The 16,478-nt window shown below is 34.2% G+C and overlaps 2 protein-coding genes across 5 annotated transcripts in view; one reads left to right on the forward strand and one right to left on the reverse strand.

Moving 5' to 3' along the window:
* The window catches only part of LOC119640883 (putative uncharacterized transmembrane protein DDB_G0293652), a 97,029-nt gene extending 86,129 nt beyond the window's left edge, over window positions 1-10,900 (forward strand). For both annotated transcript variants that reach the window (XM_038039186.1, XM_038039187.1), the window contains exon 3: window positions 9,667-10,900. In XM_038039186.1, coding sequence (XP_037895114.1) covers window positions 9,667-10,634 — 968 coding nt within the window. In that variant the 3' untranslated portion in view covers window positions 10,635-10,900. The remainder of the gene's footprint in view (window positions 1-9,666) is intronic.
* Window positions 10,901-13,496: 2,596 nt separating this feature from the next.
* Window positions 13,497-15,923, reverse strand: LOC119640854 (DNA-binding protein Ets97D-like). 3 transcript variants are annotated; one of them, XM_038039127.1, is made up of 7 exons: window positions 15,766-15,923; window positions 15,214-15,352; window positions 15,077-15,146; window positions 14,885-15,017; window positions 14,529-14,824; window positions 14,184-14,469; window positions 13,497-14,121 (listed from the first exon to the last, which is right to left on the reverse strand). In XM_038039127.1, the coding sequence occupies exons 1-7, from the start codon at window positions 15,827-15,829 to the stop codon at window positions 13,664-13,666; spliced, it is 1,446 nt and encodes a 481-aa protein (XP_037895055.1). In that variant the 5' UTR covers window positions 15,830-15,923; the 3' UTR covers window positions 13,497-13,663. The 3 variants fall into 3 exon arrangements, with proteins under 3 accessions (XP_037895055.1, XP_037895053.1, XP_037895054.1); XM_038039125.1 differs by having other exon boundaries at window positions 13,497-14,124; XM_038039126.1 differs by having other exon boundaries at window positions 13,497-14,124; window positions 15,214-15,418; window positions 15,766-15,856.
* Between the last annotated feature and the right edge of the window lie 555 nt (window positions 15,924-16,478).

The raw sequence follows: 16,478 nt of genomic DNA on the forward strand, positions 1-16,478 counted from the left end.
TGTAGTCATTTGAAGCCAGTTATTGGTCGTACTAGTGAAACAAACAATGGCAAATTAATTTTTGACCAAGTCATTAAACTATTGTTTAAGACAAGAAACTAATTAGATCAAAATAACATTAGCCAAGAGCGCAATCTATTATTATTTCATACACATCGATTCAGGTTTAACCGAAAGCGTATCATTTTGATCCTTCTGTATAATTATTGAGAAACCTGAATAATTGTTAAGCGAACAGTTTTGTCATTACGATGAAAGTTGTCAATTCACAAATAGTTTTTAATAACGAATAAAAAATTGTTCTTTCAAAGTAGTCGAACATTTAATCTTACATTCTTAATTTCGCTTCCATTTTGTAGGAATTTTAAAATTAGCTTCCGTTAAACTTAAAGTTTTAGCTTTGGCTAAACTTGCTTGACCTCAATGCAGTTTAAACTAAACTGTTATTCAAATTTTACTTTACTTTAAATTTAACTGTTGATTAAATTTAACTTATAGTTAAATTGTAACCTTAAAACCTTTAATCGAATTTACGTTGAAATTAACATTTCAGTTTAACTGAAATTTAACTTTGGATGAACTTTAACTTTAGATTAAACCAATTATAATATACGTAAGCTTAAAGGGAAATTTCGTCTTTAAAACTTTCAGCTACATTTAAGAAAACGTTTATGATACCTAGCATTAGTTATGCGAAAGTACGTTTCCTACGTAAAAGCCTAAATATGTCTTAGACTTGCTTATGATGGATTTATTTAGTCCTTGTAACCGTTCCATCAATGCGTAGTTGATTAAATCTTTGATTGCATTAAGTGTGATTGGTTTAATTGTAACCCTAGATTTCGCCACATACATAGTATACATAAAATCTTAATTAATTATTCGGACCTGAGAAAATTTTTGAGGACATGGGATAGAAACGCATTCGAATGAAACTTTCCCAGAAATGTTTGCAAAAAGGTTACAGAAAATAAGACTAAGGACCACGGTTTTGGCTCAGTGTGTGAGCGCGGCTTGTGGTGAACCCCAAAACCCTCAAGTGACCGTAGCTATGGCCCGAGAAATCTATTACTTTTATTAATTACCTTTAAGTTAAGGATGCATTTAGCGAAGAAATTTGAAAATTTGAAAAATTTTGAAAAAGCAACGCAATGAATACTTTGGGCCTTTTAATGCCTTTTAATTTTTATCTAGTGCTTTAATTATAGAAAATTTTCTCATTCCATTTGTTATTGATCACCCGAAGTATGTATAGGAAATTAGAGAACTTAAAAGTAATCAATTCAAAGATGTCGAAATAGAATCGAAAATCCTTAGAAGTTCACGTGAACTGTAAGAAAGCAAGACACAAACTCATTACTTGCTATTGTTTCATAGTTAGCCGACGTTTCCGAAGTTTCCGAATGAATGACCCAATTAGCTTGCAATGAATGTGTCCATGTAAATGCGCATTCCACTCTATATCATTCAATTAGTGTAATATCAATTTTCCCTCTTAATGATAGAAGGGGTTTTAAACATTTGGAACTGTTTTTATTCTTCAATTTCGGGCAATGCTTGAAAGTATATCGTATTCAAGTCCAGCCGTTCGCATGGTTGTGCGTTATACGTTATTAAACATGAAAAATGCATTTTAAATTGACTCCTTCGAATAAATATGCGTGTGTGTGTGTGTGTGTGCTTGTGTGTGACAGCAAACACATTATAAATCAAATGTAATGACACCTAACACTCAGCTAACTACTAAGCTACTAAGCTTGCTAACCGCAACTAACTAAATAATTGTGCATGTGTATGAATGAATGCATGGATAAATGTTTTGTGTATTTATGCATGCGTTAAATTTTAATTTTCTTTATATTGGATAATGCTGATTTGCTTACTTTATTTTTCATTTTCCTTTTTTCATAATTACAATTTACTAATATTACATCAAATAGTTGTATAAATTATTGCATGCGTCTTATCGACGGTTTTTTTTTGCGTTGGTTACCGCGGTAGTGGTTAGCTGCTGCGTGCTTGTGTAAATTATACCGAGATGAGAGTTAAACAAAATATCTTTGATTATGTTCAGTGAACACTTCGATACTCGTAATGCTTTTTATATATTTGAAGCAGTTGTTAGTCGGGCTGTCAGTGCGTCTGTCAAACAGAACCAAGTCTTAATATTTTTTGGCATGACTCTGATGTACTCGTTACTTGTTGCACATATCTCAGCAGTATATGCACACACCTCATATATGCATATACACAGATATCGTATGTACTAAGACCGCGTCGCATGCTGCCGCCGGTTGGTATTTAAAAGAGTACTCAGTTAAATATTAAATGTACCAATAACAACAATAACAACAACATAAATATGTTGTCAATCTTGTTTGTTACCAATCGAATGGTGAGTTCGACACAAACATAAATACATGCAATAATAATTTAATGCCGCCTATGTTTATGTGGGTATCTGCAACACAAACACAGACATATGCGAGAACGTCATGCGAATTAAGTTTACGGGCATTTTTGCTTTGCAAATGCAAGCGGCTCGCTATACGCTACACGCTATACCGTGTAAGATTATTAATGATTTGTAATACTAAGTACGATGCAATACCGTTTGAATAAACGAATTAATAAATGAGTGCATGAATCGGTGATTTGTATATCCGCAGGCTAAGACCTGCCAGACCTTGTATGTGCGTGCTTCTCTTTAGTGTGAATTATTGCTTATTCCAAAACAGAATTTTAGCAGATCGGTGGCGAATAAGAGACTTATTAATTTTTTTTTTGATTCTGGGTCATATCTCTACGAAAAATTAATTCATTTCACGTTTGTTTTTATACTCATTAGCAAAAAATAAATTTAAAAAAGTTTTCTCATACGATTTCTAACACCTCCAGACAATCGCGTCAGAAATTTTGCTACAATTGAAGATCTCGAAGCTGGCCTCGCATTTTGATTGGGATTCTCACTGTCACGAAAATTGAGATTAGAAGTTAAATTTTAGTACTTCCGCCCACATTTATAAATCTTCCTGGCTTTCAAAAATTTCTGCCCATATCTTCCTGCCCCTTAGCAGGTATCGAATTAAACTTTAATAGCTAAATACTTCTATTCGCCCTACCTGTTCGCCCTAATCGTGTCGTGCGATTTATAAGACTTTTTTACCAATAGGCAGGCAAAGACGAGAAGTATGAAAAAAATTGTCATGCGTATGATAATGGCGTCAATTTGTGGGCTACGAGTGGTTCTCAGTGCATTTCAACAAAACATTTTTTACACGTTTTTGGAAACTTTTCGAAAACATTGGAGGATTTGGATCTTCGTTTGTAAACCATCAAACAGCAATCGATAAATCAATCAATAAAAACAGCTACATACGAACTTCAGGTAGAAGGTATCGTATCCAAGGTTCGCTACGGGATGAACTTAAGTGCGTCCCTTGTTAGTGTTTGAAAGAATGTGGGCAAGTTTTGCTTTATGGGAACGTTACCTATCGAAGATACAAAATTTTCTCAAACCTTTGAATTGATACCCTATTGCTCTAACGATATACGCTTGAAGCAATCGTGGTTACGATGGTATACAACATCCAGAAGAACTTCGGATCGACTTTTACTATCGATTCTAAGGTCGCATCATTGTGTTTGATGTCTGTCCATATTTTTGTGTTTAATCAATAGTTTGCAATTTTTGAGATTTTGCGATGAAATTTGCGATCTCTGGATGAGGAAGGATTAAAAATAGCTAGGGTCGGTGCACTTACCATAACAAGCGGAGTTGAGCAGGGTAGGCCGTGGGCGACTATGATGTTTTTACTTTCGTTTTTTCCAGCCATTGAGGACATCTCCCACAACGTTGCAGGGCAGCGCGAGCACTTCGAGGATATAAATAGGTCTTATTTATGTATGTCCGATTTGAAATTGGTAATAAATGTGAATGACGGGCAGAACATAAGCAAGCAGGTTGCAGGTTTGAGCAACCAGAAGTCCCGGTAGGGTATTATGCGGTGTACGAGCAACCAGAAGGCTCAGAAATCGATGTATGTATAGATCTATGTTATCGTATTGATTGGATTAACGTAGCTGGTCCTTACGGAACTCTGTCAATTTGTTTTCCCCTTTATAAGAATACCATTAAGGTTGATCTTATGCAATACATATTCCATTCATCTAGAAGAAATATGTGAGAATCGTCCATTTTCCTTAGTAGCGAACGCCTCGATGAAATTTTGCGAACATTGCATATCGTTCTCCACGTGTGCAGCAACGAACAATACAGCGAAGTTATTGTTCTCCGTTTTAAGAGGTTTTCAAGTTCTTTACTTTACAGCCAACCACTGTCATGTTGTGCCTCGATTTAAGACATTGATTGATTTGTTTTAAATTTCGTTTACCTATTTGGCTTTTTGCGGTTTGGAGTAAGCTATCCAATTGAGCGTGGCCACAAGACGTCGGGATACTTTTCTTAGCGACTCAATTTTACAAGTTTAAACGACATTCTTAAACCGTTCCACGAGCAAAATACCATTTCCACGGTTTTTGTGGGACTATGTTACAAATGGAACGAGGCCTATATTCCTTGACGTGGAACAACAAAAATGAATAAACAGAAAGAAATGCTAGAGATTCCAGAAATTCTAAAACCTTACCATTGCAATTTGTTACCAACATTTTCTAAAATTTAGTATAACTTTCTCTCTCGCAGGTTTTATCGATAATTAAGATGTTTGTAATTATTAACAGATGCACAAAAACATGTACGTCTTTCTTTGGAAAGGCAAATATGTGCTAAGCAACGTACACATTTTCAGTATTTGCTGTAGAAGACATACACGCGCGTACATGTATAACACAACACAACTCAAATAAAACCCCATACGCGGAACAATTATATTGAATTATATAGAGAAGACTTTCAACACTTTATTGGACAGATGCTTAGGAATTAGGTTAATTTTTACGACTTCTATTGAGCAACAGTTAAGCAGGCAGCACCTTGGAATCACTTTTTCTTTACAAAAAGTGAAGTTAATTTTATAAAAAGTTCGCGAGCACGTTCCCTGCTGCTTACGAGTGCATGGCATTTCTCGACTTCGTCTTGGGTTTTTGTACCTTTTCCGGTACATGAAATTTAGCATGCTTATACACAAAAAAAAATATATAAATTCTTCTTTTTTATTTGTTATTAATCTCTAGATTATGTATAAAAAATTAATTTCCATGTTTTTGTGTGTACCTTTATCGGTACATGTCTCAAATAGTGCTGTAAATACCATTACATCGTATAAAATAATATTGTAAAAAAGTATGCTTGGCGTACAAAGCGATTTTACAATGCATCGGAAACGTTATATCTGCCGGAGACAAAGCTTTAAAAAAATTTGAAATAAGGATGCCTCCAATGCAATGCTAAGCAAAGAATATTTTAAATCTAATAAACAAACAATAAGCACTTGCAGAAGGTTGGTTGAACACTCGTGCACACACAGATGAATTTAAAAATTTCACACATTATCAATGCCACAAAAAAGAAATATTAACGCCTCTCAACCGACTCATAGAATGAAGTCAATAATGCCTTAGGACTTACTATGTAAACGAAGTCGTTCCAGGAATTTCGAATACCTGACTTACAAAGATTATGCAAGCACATTAATGAGGCTTGCATTGCATGCTCTCGTCTTTAATCTTGTCAAAAAAAAAAAAAAAAACCAGACGTGAAAAAGAACAAAATCATCAGAATAATTGCTTTTTTATAGACAGAGAAATACCGCCAAGTAAAGCTATCTCTCAACAGCCATTTTAGATAATGCGCTTACTGCACTTACTAGTAAATTATTTAATATAAGCAGATGTTCGTTCGTGCTTACAAAGTTATGAACGTACATCACTAAGTCGAATTAAAACAAAGGTTAAAAAGAAAAAAAACAGTTAAGAAAAATGAACACAAGTTTTTCTCTGAGATAATCTTGATTACACCCAAGACAACGTAACAAAATTACAAATATAAATTGTGGGTGTGTCAATTGACTCTTTGATTGACCATCAATGGCTTCAAACCTCTTCAGTATGTGACTGTCTTGTTATAAGCTGCTGACAGCAATATATTTGCTACTTTTTTTTCCATTATTTTTATTATAAATTATTTAGATCAAAGAAATAAACTTTAGGACTGACAAAATAAAAAGAGTATACTAAACTGCGGCCCACCATGCAGCATCCTACACTAACCTAAAAAATGAAACGTTACGTGAAAACTGATTGCAAAACTGGTCCAAATCGAACCATTTTCAATAGCGTTCCTTCTTGGTCCAAAACACGCCGAATTTCATATCTCAAAAATTTTCCACCTGTAGATTGAACCCAAGAAAACAAGACGGACGAATGGGTAGATAAGCTTAGATCGATTCAGAAAGTGACTCTTGAGACATGACACAATGAAAGGGAGGTTTATCCCAACACTTAATATACTCTTGTACCATAACTAGCGCATAAAAATTAGGAGGACTAGCAATTGACATTATCGGCTACTTTTTTTTAAAAATAAATTACATTGGTTTTTCTAGTCAGTTCAAAATTATATATTTCATTGATATTAAGTTCAAGTCAAAATTTTTCAATTTTTAGACATACGGGCCAACCAATCATGCCTGCCTTGCAAACCATATTTCTAATCATTTATGATAAGTCAGAACAAACGAACAGTCGGCTCGAAACCTTCAGCCGTCGAGGAGAAGGTTAACGCCTTTCGCTTGACATTACAAATGGCTTAACAAATCAAGCACACCCTTGGCTTTCGATGGTAATCGTCGAAAGTAAGATATAGTCTTCACTCTTATTAATGCTAAATAATTTAACAACCATAACTGATTTTTAAGCACGTATATTGCACGTTTTAACCGATCCTCTGTATACTTTATCAATTCTCATGTAATTGACAAAAAAAAAAAGAATATTTACCAAATCACTTGTTGACTTTGACTTCTTTTTCGAAACTAGAAAAGTTACTTCACATAAAAACAATACGATATGTAATTGATATATCAAATAAAGAGACTTTCGTCCCATGCCTGCCCTAAACCAACGGATTTGGGCAAATGCATTTAAAACTTTCAAAATATTTCAATTTTTTTTGCTATTTCAAAATAATTGATCTAATTGATAATCGATCCTAAGATTAAGATTAGGAAAAAAGTTCGTAACGTTTTGAGTTAATTAGTGAGTTTAGACAAGACTATCAACTTATCGACATCGTTGGCACATCCCATGTATAATCAAAAGACAAAAACCTTGGGACACTTGTAAGCTCAGTTTAAAGTAATTGCCTTTCGATGATGAGCGAAAACTTTGAAAAAATATGTCTGATTATCAATGTCGCTTAAACATAAGCCGCAGGCTTATCAAAAATTCCTATTGTTTATGATCAGCTATGAGCGTTAAAAACGCCTCGCAGTCTCGTTCGGTGGCTAATCATTGATAATGTCAGGACCGGCACCGATGCGAAACACTTTTGAACCCTTTTTGAACAGACCCGACATTTTAAAAACATATGACAGTAGAGGAGAATTCAATGAACCGAATTTGTACCGACTAACCCATTTTGATACGAAACGTGAGGACAATGAAAGAGACCAAAGCGACAATGAAGAGACGAAGGAATAGAGATAATATACGATAACAACGAAAAAATTGTGTACGACGCTCTAGAAATTGTGGCCCGATTGACGACACGTAATGTAGGACTTTGCGTTTGACTAGATTAAAAAGGAGTCGTGCATTCTAAGCGGCCCTAGCTCGCCAGATAAGTAATTCCACTGGCCATTATCATCAAGTAACATAATTAAAGCACAATTGAAAAGCCGCCTGTGGTACTCTCGTGTCTCAGTAAACTTCATCAATAAATTTGTTTGCAATTTTGTTGAAAAAAAAGCCACGAACTTTACCATTGATGCGTCATTCGCATTGTTATCTAGAAGCAAGTGGTAAGACTTCAGCGACTTCATCAGTTTAGAATTCAATTGCTGCACGAAATAAGTATAACAACTTTCATGTATTTTCACTTGCACATAATAATGTGTTTGTTTTGCCTTTTGATATTTTCTGTTGTCCATGCTTGCACTTCGCCGTTAGCTAAGAGCATCAAGTTTTTCTCTTCTGCGCAGATGTCGCGAATGGATAGCTTTGTGGTACGCATAGATGTATGTATGTATGTAGGCAAGTAGTTGACACTGCTTGAACCATTTGTTGCTTCATCTGCTTGATTCGGCTGCGATTTGTTATTTATTTGTGAGAATCGCTTTCCGCTTGGTCCGTCTGTTTCTTCATTGTCTTTAAGAAGTCTTCGCCTTGAGTAATCGCGTTCGGCCGCATGGACAATGGCTGCGTACTAACTAGTTGTTTGTTTTGCTAATAAACCGTGCAATTATATCCTTTTCTTATTTGTTTAACAACTCTCTGCATAAAAATAAGCTATTTTTTGGGTGTATACTCATTTTGTTTTCTTTTTTCATAATATATGTAACAACCAAAAGGAAGCTTCAGAGACTCAATGAAGTATATACATTCTTGGTCAGCGTGAAATTCTGAGTTGATTTAGCTATGTCTGTCCGTCTATATTATTGTGTCGGGTGTGTTGTTGGCACTCTATTTATTAGCTTAGGAGAAGCAAAGAGTAATGATTTCGGAGAAGAGAGAGGAAATTTAGCAAAATGTATTCCACCAATATCAATGACAGGGAGAGGAAAAAGTGTCACAATTGGTTACATAATTGCTACTCGAGAAACAAGATCCGAATATCTCTATTTATCCAGAGCAAGCGCATTGACTATATTACTGTTCCCCAATCCAAGCCAACCAGCTATAAAGCCTTCCGTTTTGAAAATAAATTAGAAAGAGCAGTAGATCGCTACCTATGCGAGAAGCGAAATCCACAATTATTTATGTAAGCGCAATCCGAGCAAGAAGATTCAAAAATCTCTATTTACCCATAGCGAGTACATGAACCATATTATTGTTTCCAAATCCAACCTAACTAACCATAAAGTCCTCAATTCTGCAAATAAACTTGAAGGAGCAGTAGATCGCACCCTATGCGAGGGGGCAATTGCGCAATTGTTTATGTGAGCACAATCCGAGGAACAAGATCCGGAAATCCGCATCTACCTAGAATGAGTACATAAACCGTATTATTATTCCCCAACCAAGACTAGCTAATTTTAAAGGCCTGAGTGTTGCAATTGAATTCGAAAGAGCAGTAGATCGCTTCTTATACGATAAGGGAAATCTACAATTACTTACGTAAGTGCAATCCGAGGAAGAAGATACGAAGATCTCTAAAATAGAGCCCAGCTAATTTTAAAGGGCCCAGTGTTGCAAATGAATTCGAAACAACATTCCAGGTTTGCCTGTGACGACTGTTTCTAAGGCAGACTCTATCAGGTTAAAGAAAGAACACAATTCACCTAAACTTACAGCAACACATCGTTTAAAAAGGAAATGCAGAAAATACAAGATAGACAACACACAATATATATAAAAAAAATTGGTTGATATTTTGAAGGAAGATACATTTACATATAGGAGCATATCATAAAAAACTCACCCTCTCAGTAAATGTAATTTCGAAAAAATTTGTTAAGGATGCCTTTGTTCTTTTCTCTATTACAGGTTGTCCATCTACAACCAGTTCACATTGCTTGCGTTGCAATAGTGAAGGTTGCATAAAATGTCCCGTCTTCTTAGTGACAGATAGTCGGCAATGCGTAGAGCGTTGTCCAGCCGGTTACATAGATCAATGGTCGGCCCACACCGAATTTATGGGACGCGTTTGTGTTACCACCGGATACTCTGGAGCGCTAATGGCAGCTTTGGCCGGTATGTTTGGTGGCTTTTTAATATGCCTTTCCATACTGGCAATAGCGGTGATGGTGATGAAGCGACGAAGACGTCGCAAGACTATTAAACAAAAGTTAATCAATGAAAATTCAATGGATCGTTCAGATTTTCTACGCCAGCTTAACGAAATGCGGCCAAATGCTGAATATTTCCTAGCCATGCTAAACGATACACGCCGTCAAATACGTAAATTGTATTTAAGCGGGGACATTGTGGCGGCCAATTCGTATCGGCCTATAGTACGTGATCTGGCCAGAATTCTTATTTTATTAAATCGTCCCATTGAACTGATACCAGGTGCTCCGCACGATTGGAATCGCTTATATAGCTGGTCCGAACAAGTACTGGAACGTTACAAACCTCAAGTTGGTCAACTAATCGATTTCTTTCAAACACCCGGTCATGTGGGGGTGGATGTTGACGAATTTGATGCCCACTCTGTATATCGCCAGAAAGCAGGAGGCGGCGGCTTTTATCGGCAAAGTCCTCTACAGTCTACATCGAATCTTACAACGACCACCAGTAATACAATTAAATCGCAAAAAATGCATATATTCGGCTCTTTAATCAGCTTGCATGAATTTGAGGAGCCTCGACCTTCCGATCCGTTCGGCAGTAGTTTCAATACGCTCAAGAATGGCAATTTAATAACTGATCTAAATGCCAGTTCGCTTTGGTTGGAAGACGAGTTTTATAAACTGGGTTTTCGACCACAAGATGAAATAACCACCGAATTATAGAGTTTTTTGTTGTTAAAAAAAATTTGTTGAAATAGAAATAATTTAGTTAACGTGTCCTGTATGAGCTTGATGGGTCGTTTCATTTTGAAATAAGATTTTGAGCTTTAGTTTAATTTATATTTAACAAAAGAAAAAAAAGGGGAAGAAGAAGAAAAGAATGAAAAATCGAAGTATTATAGGTATGTTGTTGTTCATCACAATTAAAAAAAAAAAAATTAAATAAATAAAAGAAAAACAAAGTGATCACAAATTATATTTGTTAAAAAAATTATTTTAAAAATAATAAATACCATATACACTAATAAAATTATATAAATGTATTGTGAAGATATGATTTGAATAATATTTTTATTTTTTATGTAATATCATGAAAAATATATTTGTTATCATTTAAGAATTTACCTGATACCGGCTTCATTAGACTAAGCGATCTTAAGTGCCTTAACGAAATTTATTCAAAAGAAATCAAGTTGAACTTCTATTTTAGTCTATATATATATTGTATTTTCTAAAAACATTCCGTTTTTGAAAAATTAAATAAAATTCATCATCTTTTTTAATCTTTTATATATATGATGACATTTTTCATATTACGTTTAATATATACGCAAATTAATAAGTTAAAAATAAAAATAAAACTAGTCAATATTAAAGCGAAAATAATTCATTTTTCATTTCTATAAATTTTTAAATAAAAATATCGAAACTCATAAGTTATACATTTTCAAAACGAAACAACGATTGTGTCGTATTAGCCATAATAAGAAAAGTGAGGAAAATTCAATTGAATTTTTTTTCATACCTACAAAAAAAAAAAAAACTTATTTTAATGGCAGTGCCCATCACTGAATTTTTTTGTCTTATTATTTTTATGTGTAATACCGCAGAACTGAATGTACTAAAAGATTTGTTCTTTGATTTATAAGAAGAATGTTTGGGAGACTCCATAGTGTACATATATATCCCCTTGATCGCTCTAAAATTTCAGGCACCGTTGTTTGCTTTCCTGCAATACTCAGCATCTCATGCCTTACCAAATTTAAGGTAGAGAGCCAAAAATTTGCAGAGAATTGCACATTAAATTTCAAGTTGGGCGTGATTTGTGCACAATAGGCAAAAAAGTTTGAATCACGGTTTATACTTGTAATTATTCTGAAATGTTTAAAATTTTATTCAATTTTATTCCTATAAATTGATATGAGGTGATGATGGTTGGTGGTGTTGATACCATCCCAAGACAAGTGCAATTTCGTTACTCATTAATACATAATTCCATTTCTCGATTATAACATAGAGAAAAGAATACTTAGTACCACAAAACAGATTTAATGAAGGCTCTCACTTCTTGAGCGCACTAAGAACACATTTGAAAGGCAATATGACAAACAGTGGGTGTAAAAAACTTTATTTCATAACCTACTTCGAAGCTCCCTCTACGTGTCACATACAAAGTGGATTGATCAATTATTATAAGATACAAATTGTCGATAACAAAATTATTTTTTAGATTAAATTGGTTTTTTTACTTTTTATAGTTATGATTATGCATCCTTGAAATATCTATAACCACGCATTAACAAATCTGGTTAACAATTCTTAACCATTCTTAATCATCTCAAAATTATGCATTGTTAAACAATGTTAAGCATAAATCACAAGCGCTATAACAACCAGCCAGGCCTCGATTTTATGTTTTTGTCGCTTCGTTAGCTCCTTTACGAAGTTGGCTGTAATTCAGAGCTTACTGCAACAAGTTCATGATCTTCGCCGTTAATCGCACATCGGCTAAACACTATTGGATTTATTTCTTCGATCATACGTTTTCGATGTTTGTAGTTTTTTAAATGCAACAACAAATGAAGCGACCAACCTGTTGCACTTGTTGTAACATACCTCTGACCACAAAAGCTTATATAACCACAACTATTCATCTATACATATATACATATATCTACTTATCTATACATGCATAACATACATAAATATACATTCGTAGATATATGTAAATATATCTATATAGATATAGATATATATATATGTATATATTTTTATATAAGTAACTCTATATAAAACTTTGCCTGTAATTTCTTTTAATCGATGTGCCTATAGTGGCTGAAGTACATACAATTTTGTAGAAAGATGAACTTTTGTACGATTAGCGACTGTTTTAGCTGAAAATCCCAAGTTTTAGCCACAAGAAAGAACGATCTTGTTATTAACAAAATTAATTAGTTAATAAATTATCTTGAACATTTCTAAACACTTGACGGTATGTATACACACAAATGTTCGTTGGTATTGTTTTTTATTTCAGACTTCAATCAGTTTCATGAAATTCGTAGGAAATGAAAAATGCATTCTCTGCCTTTTGTAAATTTCAATCTTGTCTAAATTTGTAAGCTTTGTATTTGGTATTTAAGGTCATGGACTATCCTCCGAGGCGCAGAGTGAAACTTCTTCCCCTTCCTCTCCCCATTCTTTGAATTAAGAAAAGTCTCGAACAGTACGTAAAATAGATTTATATAATTTTTTTTTATTTAGTACAAAAATAATTTTGTTTTTCCTAAGCTTCTTTTTAGATCAACTAATTATTTAACACTTTCCATAAAATATTTGCATATTTCATTTAACAAACATTTCTAGTGAACTTGAGTAAAACAAAAAAAAACATAAGACATCCGGCAGGATTTCAATGATAAACCTAACTTAATTAGTCAAAGAAAAAAACCTTACGTGGCTAATATTTACAAAAATAAATGAAAATAAACTATCAATGATATAAAAACAATATCAAAAAAAGTAACCGATTAGAACACAAAATTACATCCTTTTTTTTACAGTTTCAGTGATAAGAAAACTAAATGAAATTAAGCAAAAAAAAACTGTTAAAAATAAAATATTATCAACTAAGCGAACTTATAAAAAAAGAAGACATATCCTGTCTCAATGACATCCTCTTAATCTGGCGGTTCAATAATAAATTCCTCCTTTAGAGTACATAAGGGCTCTTCTTTCACTCTCACCCATTGTCATTTGTCACTTGATTGAATGCTCAAGTTGCCTCTATGTTCCAAGTAAATAGATTTATTTCCGAAAGTTTTTTCATTAACCAAAGCCGATAATTCGCCAGCACTATAACCAATCAGAAGTTTCAGATCGCAATCAAATTTGTACGTAAAACGTTGGCCGGACACTTTAGATATCATATCACCATCGTAATAGTATCGTAAGGCTCTCGACAGTTTTTCATAATTCATAGTAGGTTTATTTTTTTTCTCGCCCCAAAGACGTGCTACACGTTCCGGATCAGTAAGCTTAAATTCGCCATCATCACCTACCCACTCAATTATGTCCACATGTTCGCGTTCAGTAAGTATCTCAAGGAGGAATTGCCATAATTGCATTTGACCATTATTTCCCGAACCTACACTATAGTTGCCATGAGTAAGTGAACTATCTGATCCTATATTCAGATCGGACGAAGTGCCTACTAGAAAAATGGTTAGAGAATAGGTCATTTTTCCTTAAGACAGCCTCATGTTAGCTTACATTCCTTTCTAGTGTTGTGGAAGCTTTTGCGCATTATCTTCTGCTCACGTGGCATTGCAGGTGGAACATCAGTTGGTAATTCTTTCTTTAGTTCTGTTTTGTTCTCAATTAATTCATTTTCAGCAGCTTTATGTACGATAGCCACAAACTGGCACTCTTTCATCAATTGCACATGAGTCCAAAATACATTGCCAGGATCTTTGGGCAACTTCTTGCGAAAATCTTCATGAGTGAGTGTGCAAAGTTCGCGACCCGTTATGAACCAATCATTTACAGTGAAATTAGTCTTTAATAAAATTTAGTCAATAAGATAAAACATAGTTTCCGAAAAGGAAGGAAAATTACCAAATCAAATTGTTTGATGGCCCATTGAAACCAGTGCTTGACATGAGCTACCGTCCACTCAAAGGGATTTTCGGGAATATTAAGACGTGCCTGCTCTTTGCGAAACTTGTTATCCAATACCCAATTAAGACAAGGTTTCTCCTTCGATGAAGTTGATGCGATGGCATGATCGCCTTTAAATTTCTTGGCTGGAGCTTCTTTGCCTTCTTCGCTATCTTCCGTATTTTCATTACACCTACTTTGTTTATCGCCCGAACTTGAATTTGTTTCACAAGTTTCTTGTATGTTCAAAGCCGCTGTTGCAAAACTCAAAAAAATGTCTACTTATTTTTTAGACAAGTTTATCAATAACTTACCCAAAGCGTCTTCAGTGGGTTTTAGGACATCCAAAATATTGATTCGTTTAACTATATATTTGATTTCCACATTAATTTGAACCAAGCCTTCACCTTTTACACATTGGTCCACTAAATTTTTGTGAGGTTCAAGCTAAACCCGCAAAAAGAATTAAATATTTTTAACAATCAAAACTAGGTGCATGAACTTACTTCTTGAGCGTCTTGGAGCCAAAATTCGTAGCCATTAAGATTTACGCCAAGTTTTTTTTCCAAAAGTTTCCTAAAAATGACAAATATCAATTTGCATTTCTTGTGGCCACCATTGCGTCAAAAATTCATTCACTTACTGCAAAGTTCTCAATGGCTCGCGTATATCCATATGCATGATAATTTCATTGTCCACTGCCATTTGAGAATTACTATCATCTTGGCTGTTACTAATATAAATGTCATCCTGTTCAAAAAGTTCGCCCGACATTATACCTTCTGCAAAATTGATGCAAAACGAGTCAATTTCCGGATGCTGTTTCGCACAATATTATGCAGTTATATCTTATTGATAAAAGGGGAATGATACTGTTATACTAATTTACACTTAATAAGCTTTCTGATTCAAATTTTTCGAGTCAGACGATTATTTCGATTTCCTACTTTGAGGTTGAAGATGTGGGCGTATGAGGATTCGTTTTGAAATTGATACATACTCACAATCCAATGTGACCACAGTCAGACAAATAGACAGACGAACACAGTTAAGTCAACCGGTCTGTGTATTTGTATAAAAATTGCCAACATCTGATTATAAGCGTCCACATTTGTTTACACTTCTCAATAATTGAACATGTTTTGTAAAAAAATTTATAGCATGTGCTTTTGTTTTGATATTGAGTACCATTTACCTAAATCACTGCTTAAACGTTGTATCAATTCTTCTGGTAATTGACTCATATTGTTGTTTTTCATATATTATTCATTAATGAAGCCGTATTGTAGAAACATTTTAATATATTGTATTATGAGGATTTTTCAATCTTCGTTGTTCTTCTGCATCAATACTAATACAACAACAACAGTAATGTTGCCGTTGTTCGATATTTTGTAATACTTTTTAGAATTGAAAAATCGCTAATATGCCGGTACGATTGGCGATCTTTACAAAATTATGAAGATGGCAACGTCGTTTTCGCAGTGGTGCTGTAGAAGAGGAATAACTTGGGGACTTTTACCGACGGCTTTGCAAATTAGCATAGAGTTTTTTTTATGTTCGTTCTGCAAATAGCAGAGAATTTGCCGCCGGCTTTCTAAAGAAACGGTTAAGATAGAAAATTGGACAGTGGACACAGAAAATAGTCCTCATAAATCCTAAAATGTTGATCTATAACTAGTATCGATATTAAAATTGGCTCCAAGCTTCTTTTGATTTATATAATTACATAATTCTCTTTGTGTGGCGTAAAATGATGTGGTGCATAGTTTACAAAATGTTTATTAAATATGTTCCTTATGTGCGCAAAATAAATTGCGCTTTCGAAATGCGTAAGCTTTCGCCAAATTATCCGCTGGACAACCGCTTCTTCTTCTCGAAAAATGGTGAAGAAAATGTAAACCAAAA

The sequence above is a fragment of the Glossina fuscipes genome, unplaced genomic scaffold, assembly GCF_014805625.2.
Source record: "Glossina fuscipes isolate IAEA_lab_2018 unplaced genomic scaffold, Yale_Gfus_2 128, whole genome shotgun sequence".
Lineage (NCBI taxonomy): Eukaryota > Metazoa > Arthropoda > Insecta > Diptera > Glossinidae > Glossina > Glossina fuscipes.

Excerpts from the sequence above, each read along its gene's own strand:
- LOC119640854 (XM_038039125.1), bottom strand. The coding sequence starts at position 15,829 with ATGAAAAACAACAATATGAGTCAATTACCAGAAGAATTGATACAACGT. Across the intron at positions 14,825-14,884 it reads ACCCACTGAAGACGCTTTGG|CGGCTTTGAACATACAAGAA; the intron begins GTAAGTTATTGA and ends GTTTTGCAACAG. Across the intron at positions 14,125-14,183 it reads CCACAACACTAGAAAGGAAT|TAGGCACTTCGTCCGATCTG; the intron begins GTAAGCTAACAT and ends CCATTTTTCTAG.